The sequence below is a fragment of the Falco cherrug genome, chromosome 2 (assembly GCF_023634085.1).
Source record: "Falco cherrug isolate bFalChe1 chromosome 2, bFalChe1.pri, whole genome shotgun sequence".
NCBI classification, from domain to species: domain Eukaryota; kingdom Metazoa; phylum Chordata; class Aves; order Falconiformes; family Falconidae; genus Falco; species Falco cherrug.
Genome location: NC_073698.1, coordinates 65,223,145 through 65,233,383, shown reverse-complemented (window position 1 = coordinate 65,233,383; position 10,239 = coordinate 65,223,145). Strand labels below are relative to the sequence as shown.

At 44.9% G+C, this 10,239-nt stretch overlaps 1 protein-coding gene across 4 annotated transcripts in view; it reads left to right on the top strand.

Moving 5' to 3' along the window:
* Positions 1 to 10,239, top strand: part of ADPRHL1 (ADP-ribosylhydrolase like 1) — a 38,224-nt gene that overhangs the window by 6,052 nt on the left and 21,933 nt on the right. For 3 of the 4 annotated variants that reach the window (XM_055702577.1, XM_055702576.1, XM_005438830.4), the window contains exons 2-3: positions 2,029 to 2,193; positions 8,495 to 8,620. In XM_055702577.1, coding sequence (XP_055558552.1) covers positions 8,524 to 8,620 — 97 coding nt within the window. In that variant the 5' untranslated portion in view covers positions 2,029 to 2,193; positions 8,495 to 8,523. Of the gene's footprint in view, positions 1 to 2,028; positions 2,194 to 3,621; positions 3,770 to 8,494; positions 8,621 to 10,239 lie in introns of those variants that run through there. The other variant, XM_055702578.1, reaches the window with a different exon arrangement.

Here is a 10,239-nt window from a genome sequence, read left to right as displayed (position 1 = left end):
CCCCACACCTCCTGTTCACCTGCCCCCGCAGCATCCCCTGGGTGCAGGTGCGTGCCTGCAGGAACATGTGGGATGCTGGCAGGCTGGGACGGACATGTCCAAGGCTCAGGCTCACTGTGAAGTCCCATTGCCAGAGCGCTGCCCTTGGGAGAGCTCCCAGCCTGAGCCTGTGGCAGCAGCCAAGCACAAGGTGGAGGTTTGTGTTAAGGACAAAGGCAGTTCTCACCTGGGGAGGTGATTCTGGCCAGTTTTGCCAGCTGCATGGAAGATGTCCCAAGGAAGGCCATGGCCAGAAGCAGGTGGGGGCTGTGGGCACTGCTGCAGACAGAAGTGGCGCTCCCCAAATCCACCACGTGCACAGACTGAAAGGTCGATCCGACAATGAAGGATGAATGAAACTTCTGCTTCCAGCAGGAACCTGTCCCACAAGGGAGGAACAAGAACAGCATCACCAGAGCCAGGTGAATTATCCCTGCAACAAGGAAAGCCTTTTCCTCCCTGACTTAAACACAGGTTTAAAAAATGTAAGAGTTCATTTCTAAAGAACCTGCCTGATTGGCTTGACAGCTGAGACAGCAGCCTGGCTCCAGGTGCAGGAGCCATGGTGGGCTCAGGCATCCCAGAGGTGCTGGACCACAGGGACTCTGGCTCTGGGGACAAGACTTCTGCAGAAGCTGCTGGGCAGTAAATCCTACTCCTGGCTCCAATCCAGATAAACTGACACCTGATTCCTAAATCTGGAAAGGGTCAGCAGCTTGAAAGTATCTTGTTCCTTTAGGATTGTACGTGGGATGGCCAGCGTAACTGATAGGGTATTTTTTTTATGTGAAAAGAGGGGAATCTTGGTTTTACCCTGCATCTTCTTTATTTGCCTGTCTGCTTCACTGGCATTTGTGAGCAGCTCTGGATTATGGGGCTTCAGACTTTCTCTTAAATTAAACCTTGCGCGGATTTCAAGAAATCACCATCTTGATCATGCATCACAAAATGAAGATGTTTTTAGAAGAACTTCCCCTACTGTGTCATTCAATCTGTGCATCAAACCAAGTATTAAATGGAGTTTCTCTACATTTGTAGAAAAGATATAAATGGACAAATCCCGACTGCCTCCTCAGTTCCCACTGATTACACAACTGTAATAGATGCCGGTGGAAGCTTTTCCTCAGCAAGAGCTGAGGGCAGGGCTCTCCAAGCCCAACAACATGCAACAGCAGCTGAGAGAAGCAGCTATACGGAAGAAACAGCGTATGTTTAACAGGGGGAAGGTTCCTGCTTAGGCAAGACTGTAGACCTTGGTAATAGTAATCAATAAACAGATGTTGTTAGTGGACATATTCCAGAAAGAAATTTATCTGCTGGAAATACTACAGACTCTATGGATTTACTACTCTTATTAATCTTTATAAACATTTTTATGAACGCTCACAGTTCTGGTTACTGTGCTGACATAGGATACTGGGATCTCTGCATGAAAGACCTAAAAATTTTGAACAAATTAAATATAAAATATAGATTAAAAATAAGGTCAGTAATTTTCTTTTGTGTTTAATCATACATACCTCTTCAACATAATTTGATGGTAGTTTTCAAAAAATAGGTTTTCACTTTTAAATTGGATCCCCATCTGCAAATAACAGGCTGAGCTGGGTGCAGCTGGCTTCATGCACACACCCAGCGCCCACGACAGCCATGCACCCACCTTACGGTTAGACACCTCTGTAAATACTTCACACCACGGAGTCTAAATAAAGCCCCTGAGCAGCTACTGCTGACGAACAGAATGCCTTCATCTTTGGATTAAAGGAATTAAAAGTGGGTTGAGAACAGAGAGACGAGACTGTTCTCCCTCCAGCCCGCTCTCAGAGGGTGCAAAAATGTGGTGAAAGTGGCACCAGAAACACAACTCAGTGTATTGGAAGTGGAAATAGGAATGTTTCTTAAATGCATAGTGAGCTTGCTTGTTTGTCGTCAGTGCCCTCTTGCTCTTCTGCCTTCACACAGCAACCTTCTCTTCCCTCCTCCGAGCAGATTACTGGTGTTTAGAGGACCTGTACCGGGAGCTGGTAAAACGCTACGTGGACGCTATCGACAAGCTCCCGGGGAGGCGGCCAGACCCCGCTACCATCGAAGGCTGCAGGGAATTAAAACCAGACAACTACCTTCTTGCTTGGCACACACCATTCAATGAAAAGGGTACAGTACCACTTTCCATTTACAGATCCTGGCTGGAATAATGCATGCTTTCAGTGTTTGTGCCTATATGGAAATTGTTTCCTTTTTCCCCCTGACATCAAAGGCTACTACCCCTGAAACGTTTCCATGCTTGCCTGAGGATGGCAGGAGGTCTGCCAGGAATTCCTTCTGTAGGGCACTATGTCCTCTCGTAAACTAACCCTTCCCGCTTTAACATCTATTTAAAGAGACTTTGTTCTTGGCTCTGTGCCTCGGGGTCCAGATCTTTGTCCTTGAGTTTAATGGTTACACTAAGAAATATTTTCTGCCATTTTTTGTTTAAACATTTGTAGTCTTGGATCTCTTTAGTGATGGCATATCTGAAACAAAAACCAAGCCTCTAAATTGCTTTCAGCACCTATGCATTCACTGGAGGGAAAGCAGAGGCTTTTCTCCAGGTGGATGCCCTGCTAACAACTATGACTTTTGCTGATAACCCTTAATATTCCTAGCCCTGTTTCACTACCCCTGAACCTCTTTTTCTTTCTCTTTATGATCATTTCATTTTATGATAAATTGAATTTCTACTTCAAGTTAAATAACATGCATGCAATTACACGCACACAAGTACGCATATAGCCATAGAGTGCAATTAACCTTGAAAGCCCGTTGAGACACTGCATCACCAGGTGAAGCAGACCTAGACAGCCAGAAGGTGATGGCAGCTCACACAGACATTGCACTGTCAGTGTGATGCTGTACCACCACAGTACATACTGGCACCGCTCAACCGCATTGTGCATTGATGCAACATGGTGGCAAAGACCCAGTGGCACAATGCCATGGCTATTTCTGGGTCTCTGCAGTCAGTCTGACACAAAAAGCATCCTTCACTCCGCCCCCACTCCTCACAACAGCTGCTGTGAGGGAAAAGGATCCCCTCCCCATGTATTCTGCCCACCCTGCTATTAGCCAGGCAAATCTAGGAAAGTGCCTCTTCAGCCGTTGTCGTATATTTTATGACTGACCATGGGTAAAATTTGGTCAGAACAATTGTGGGAGCTGCTGCTGGCCCTGAGCAGTTCTCAACACCTCCAGCAGTGGAGCATGGCTGTTCCCTGGCCCATTGCTGTGTTGGAGCTACAACTCTTCTCTTAGCCTTCCTCCTCCCCAGCTTTCCACAACAAACTATTTGCTTTTGGGATACTCTGGACTAGAAGGATCTAAAATTAATTCCTGTTTCAAGACCTGGCAGCTAAAGCCCACCTGCTCCGTGTGCTCTGACAAATATAGTCCTGAATGTCTCAAGAAGCCTTTTTTTCACCCTGAGAGCAAAAGAAGCAGTGACCTGAGGTGACGATGTTCAGCCTACTGTGCAACTTGACACTGCTATGGGCATAATTAACTTTGAAATTGAACTTTCATTTATTTCTTCTTGAGGCAAAGACATTCCACGGGCACTGGATGCCTAACAGATGGATGATATCTTGGATGAGCTGGAACCAAAATGCTGTTTTCCTGTGGTTATTCTGTCTTACCTCACTTCTAGCAAGAATTCATGTGCCAGCCCTCATGGACCAGTGAAATCTTAGCTTAGGTAATTTTGTGTTGCCTTATACAATGCTCCTCCACTCAAGTTCTTGTGGGCGTAGTCAGCAGCATGAATTCTTAAGTCAGGCTGCCCGGCGTGTCTCTCTGCGACCTCGTGCCATGCTCATGCCACACTCATGGCAGAGGTACCTGGTTTATGTTAAAGGCTGGTGAGATTCCTGTGATGGCCAGAAGACCTGTCCAAGGCTGTCTAACACCTTCTGTTTTAAGAGTTTGTTTCCAGTTTATGATGTTGATAAGCTCAAGGCTAAAATTTTCTCCACTGTTTGCCTCCGTCTGTCAGCGGTTGTTCAAGGTTTTGATACAGATAAGTCTACCATTTCTGAGACGTGGTAAAAATGTTTTGTTCCATTGCCAAAAAATCAAATTTTTCAGAGGAGAATCACTGATGTTTGAGAGCTGGAACCAAAATCTGAGTAGGGTGGTACCCCTTGAGCCAGAGATGTGCCTTCAGAATCTGACTGAAATGACTGAAAAGTCAGTCAAACAGCAGCTTGGCTCTGCCTGCACTGTGTGTATTCCAGGCTGAGGCTGCAGCATCCAAACAGGTCCTTATCTACACCTACCGGAGCAGCTGCTGGGCTTCCTCGTGGCACTTGAGAACAGTGCCTTTTTGCTGGTGGCATTGGTAGAGGAGCATGAGGAAAGAGTATGAGTTAAATGTGGAAAGTTGGGGAACAAAAGTGAAGGATAAACCGCAGACAGGCAGGAGAAAAAGGTGCCAGGCTCTACGGTCTCATGCAGAACAGTCTGTAGTCACAAAAGACACATCCTCTTCAGGGCTTAGCAGCCACTAAGCTGATCTTTATTATTCTACAGATGTAGAGTGAAGAAAAGCACACTGAGTTATATACTGCAAGAGAATAATATAGTGCACAATTTAAAATGATGTAATAAGAAAGTGTCAACACAGCTTTTGTGACAAGAATTCACAACTCAGAATGCTATTAGAAAGCTCATGAAGTAGCCAAGAAACAGGAAGAATAAAGGAGCCATTGTGAAGATGGTCTGTTAGGATTTCCAAAAGACTCTCAACGAGGTCCCTCACCAAAGGCACTAAGTGATGAGGCACTAAGCTGGATGGTGAAAAGGTCTCCTGAGGATGGACAACTGGTTAAAAGACAGTAAATGAAGAGCAGGAGATTGCAGTCTGTCTTCTCCACGGAGAAGGAGGTACCTGTGCTGAACCTCTGTTGTTCAACGTGTCCACAAACAAACCAGAAATGCAAGTGTATAGTGGATCAGCAAAGTCAAATATAATATAATGCCAACTTGTGGAAGATGCTCACAATGATGAATAACCATGTGGCACAGTAGCAGTACCAGATGCAATGCAGATAAGTGAAAAGCCATAGGTGAGCAGGGAGGGAAATCCTAATTTTATATATGTAGTTGCAATTGCTGACTCAGTTACCACTCAGGGAAGGGATCGTGGAGCTAAAGTAGTTCATCACTTCATTGCTCCATAAGAGCCAGAAAGCAAATAGACTATCAGAAATTAATGGGAAAGGAACAGACAACAAAACACAAAACATGTTTGCACTATGGTATAAATCCATAGCTGCTGTTCCTTGATCACTGTATATAATCTGGTCCCTCCCTCCCCGCCCCCCCCCCCCCCCCCCAAAGGATGTAAGAGAACTAGAAAGAGTATGAGAGAGGATGGTTGGACTAGTATCCATAAGCTGTGATGTCTGAGGTAGTACGATAGAGAGCTGTAAAGTCATAGATAATTTGGAGAACATGAATAGGGACACAGAAAACTCAGTCTCCTCCAGCACAGAAACCAGAGACTCCAAATGAAACTGGCAGATCATGAGTTCAAAGGAAGCAAAAGGAAGAACTTCTTCACACAACACCTAATTATGAAAAAATATATTTTCCAATGCTGATGAGCAGATGCTACAGTTCATGTGAGTTCAAAATAGAGCTGGGAAAATTCACCCAAAGGAAATCCTTCAAAGGTTATTAAGCAGAAAGATGGATAGCCAGCTGCCTCCTGGACCAGGGCCACAAATTGACAGCAGCTTAGTACAAGGGGGTAGCATCATCATACTTTTCTTTTGCTCTTTCTTAAGTATCCTCTCCATTAGCCACTATCACACATGGTAAGTTAGGTCAACCTTTGGTGTGATCATGCAGGACAGTCCTTATGTTCTTACACATGTGTCTCACCTGTTGCTTGGACTAGTCTTGCTGTCCTTTACTTCATTGATTCAAATGGTAGACAGGGAGACATGGAAGCTAACAGCTGCTAATCACCTGGAGCCCTGTCTAGGCTTAATGTTACTCCCTGTCATGGAATTTTTTGTTACCAAGTTTGTTTCTCTAATTCTGCAGAAGGTTTTAATATAACTTCCTAGACTGGAGGAACACAATGACGTTGCAAAGACAAGGTTCTTCAGAGCAGCAGACAGATTACAGTAGTGCATCCTCCACTTTGTATATGCTAAGAGATGTCATTTAATTAACATCTCTGTGTAGTGCAACACCCTTCCCTCTTGGATAACCAGCGTGGACTGCGTGCTTTGGAGGAACCAGGACTGCATAGTGAAAAAGACTCATCCACTGCTCTACGGCAGCAGACAGTTTAATGAACAGTTTGGTCTTGTAAGCGGGAGAAGATACATTCTCCCAGTTAAGCTGACTGGTACTCTGGAAGACTGGATTTCTTTCCTGACTCTTCCTGGTGGTTTCTGTGTGATTTGTGGGATAGGCAGACAGTTTTTTCTGCTCCTGGCTCCTTCATAATCAGGCACTACAGAGGTAGCGTATGTGACATAACAGGAGCAAACATGCCATTTGCAGAACGAGTATCCAGCCTTTTCATGAGGAGCAGTGGCCAAAGGCATTCTGGAGAGGGCCCCTTTCACTGTTATCAGGAAGGCTAGCAAGGAATGGGGAAGCAAGCTCTGAGCTTGCAGGGAATAAAATGGTATTTTGCAAACCCTTTCATGTCACATTTATCAGGTGTTCAGCCTTATTTGGAAGAGTTATTGCATGCAAATTTGCACATCAGATTTTGAGGAGGAAGGGAAGAAATGCCTTCAGCTAACCTAATTCCATCACCTAGCCAGGGTGCTCACTCAGGATAGCTGCTTTTCTGGGAGAAGAGTTCATTTCCCAAGGGAGAAATTCAGATCCTAGTCAGTCTGTATTGAACCTGGAGATGCCAATGGGTGGCTTATGTTAGTTTCACTCAGGCTTCACTTTGGCTTGAAATAAATCTTCCTGCCAGCCCCATTACCACACTCTGATCACACTCATGATCCTAGGACACCTGAGCTGGAGCTGCTTGAGACGATGCTAAACAACAAGCAGTGCTCCAAGAGAGCCCCTGGCGCTCTGCACCCACAGCAGCCACAGCCCAGGGGAACAGCTGAGGGCTCTTCTCAAAAGAGGTGACTAGAAGCCCTGACCCTGGCTCTTTGGCATCTGCTGCTTCAGTTCGCTCCAGCCCATGAATTGCTCCTACTACACCATCAGACTGGCTAACAGAGATACAGCCTTTCTCCATGCTGCCTGTCTGGGAAAGACAGAGAGACTGTGCTCCTAATGCAGGGTCCACAGAGGCTAAAATTAGGTGGCATAAATATGCCCGTTATCTTCCAGGGGCCAAGGAGAGAAATGCTGATTGCTCTCAGCTATACCCAAGGTCACAGGGAAGTGTGATTGAGCAAAGACAGTGCTGAAAAATGCCAAGTACTTTGAAAAATCAAACCCTATCTATCTCAGGGTGGGCTCCTGCAATGAGTTAATGCTTTTTTGGGCACATTTGTCTCACCAGTTGCAAAGAGGAGATAATCACCTCACTGGTGTCTTGCAAAGATAAGCTCATTAAAACTTCTGTAGCATCCTGATATTACTGTGATAAGTACCACAGAGAAACTCATTAGTAAATTTAACTCTCCATTCAATAAAGCGTTTAAAAGTTGAACACCTGGAATCATGCACTCAATGCCGAGGACTGAAAGAAATTCTGAATTAGCTATTCCATAAATGAAGTCTGTGCTGCACAAGGCAGAAATTCCCAAGACCAAGCTCAGTAAGTGTAGGCTGTAGCGTGAGTGTGCTCACAAGCACTAATTCAGGTCACACGGAAAACCTCAGCTCTGACATTGCCCAGCTTAGGATGATTTGGCTCCATAGCCCTTGGGTTCTTTTTGGACAATATTTTAGTATGTCACAGAAACTATTTTAACTACCTGTGGGACTCTCTAGGATGAAACATATTAAAATTGAAAGATCAACTGTGATACTCATATAAAGTGTTTTAATCATGATCTCAGCATGAAGACTACTAAAACAAGCGGATAGTAAGCGTGTATCTGTTTCTCAAACTTCTGTTTCTAGTGCTGGCATCTGGAGCAAGCAAAACGGTGCTTATTAGCCAGGAATGAGTAAAGATAGCATGAGAGTTTGAACAAGGTCTGTGAACGAGAAAGCACACTGCTTTCTGAACCCACTATTCTCTTCATAGCACTTGAGAATATTGGAAAATAACTGTAAAACCAGAATGGCTGTGTAGAAGCAAAACTATTTGCAAGAAACTTCCAAAACTTGTAACTAGTGTTGCATGCTAATTTCCCATTCCCTGGGGAGTTCCCACACATGAGTTGAATTGATAAAATGTGCTTGTTTCACATTTTATCAACATATTTGTGTACTATTAGTCTCCTTTAAAATGCTTGGCATTATTTTTTTACTTTAGGTTCTGGATTTGGAGCATCCACAAAAGCCATGTGTTTAGGGATGCGATACTGGAAGCCGGAAAGGCTGGAGTCGCTGATTGAAGTGAGCATTGAATGCGGACGAATGACTCATAACCACCCTACAGGTAATGCCCACTGACGTATTGGTGTGCTGATGTCCCTAAGGCTGTGAATTCACCTGGTTAAATTGATTCTGCTTTGCAGACTCTAAGGCCTTGGTTTGAATTTTGCTTGAGTAGTATATAGATGTATACAATATTTACATAGGATTATGTATTTGCTCGTATATTATGCAGACAACAACCTCAGGCATAGAAGTTTTCCTTCCTAAAATACCAATAACTAAAGAGTCCAATGTCTGGATCGTGTTCATGTCACTTGCCCTGATCAAATTTTAGGTTTCATGTACATCTAGATGACTCACTGTTATCAAGCGAGTTTATGGTTCAGGAGATAATAACATTTTTCTCTTGACAGGTTTTGTCATATCCAATCACTGTAGGCAAAGGTAGAAAGCCAAAAAAAATCTAACTCCACACATTTTAGGACACAATCTGAAACGTTCTCTAAACAAAACATAAATAAATAGATTTGAAGTTGTTTTGAATATTCAGGTCTGTCATTCTGATAATTTTACGTGTGTAAGTGTGTATTCGTTCTGTCTGCTTTAAACAGCAATAAATAAAACCGTAATGAATGGTGACATGTTCAACACACTCAGTGCTCTGAAGCAGTCAGAAAAGCCATCAGGATGGCATAATATTAGAGGAAAAGAATTCAAAGCAAAGCAGAAAATAGTATTAAGCCAATATATAAATCTATGGTGCATTAGCAGCAGTAAGACTGCTTGCAGTTCGGGTCTCCCACCTCAGAAAGGACTTAGCAGAGCCAGAAAAAGGCAGCAAGGAGCATCCACCTTGTCAAACACCTTCCGTACAAGGAGGCATTTCACCCAGAAGGAGTTTTCAGCTGGGGAAAGAGGCAAGTGGCATAGCGGGGAGGTGGAGAGGAGAGGGGTGGAAGGGCCACCATGGACCTCACCGCCATTCTGAAAGGTGGCAGGGAAATGTCAATTGCAATTCTCATAACTCAAAGTCTGAAAAAAACCAACTGATGTGTCAGTCAGGACTGAAACAAGCAGACAAAGGAAATCCCTCCCTGTGTGGTGCGCAGTTAAGCCACAGACCTTGCTGCTACAGGCAGCTGCAAAGTCCACAGATACGCCTCTGTTCAAAGGGGATCAGGCAAACGGACAAGAAAGGCTGTCACCATTAAAAGCAATCAAGCTGTGTAATTAAAATTGCCCTAGAGCTACTCTAGAAGCTCTGGGGTGTGGAGAAGCCAGGCCAATTAGGCTCGCTCCCTATTGGCATAATTTGCAGAGCCAGAACCCTCTGCTGGGGCTTGCTTCCTTCCCTGGTGAGGGGCAGCAGGCTGTGCGAGGGCTGCTGCAAGGAGGGGGAGCAGGGTGATAGCAGCAGGGGGAGGGGGCTGCCTGGGGAACAGGCAGAAAGAGACTGCCAGCCCCCCCCAAAACCCTCTGGGCACACCTCAACCTCTGCCACCCTCTGCAGTGACTTGTCCCGCTGCCCTTTGCTTCACCCTCTAAAGCCTCTGCTGCCGCCCTCACGCTGAATGTGGCACTCAAGGATCCTTATGGCAGTTGGGTTAGATGCTCCCTACCCAGGTGAGGCCCTTTGAGCTGGCTTTACCTGGGGTTTTATTCTTTATGAAAGCATCTGTT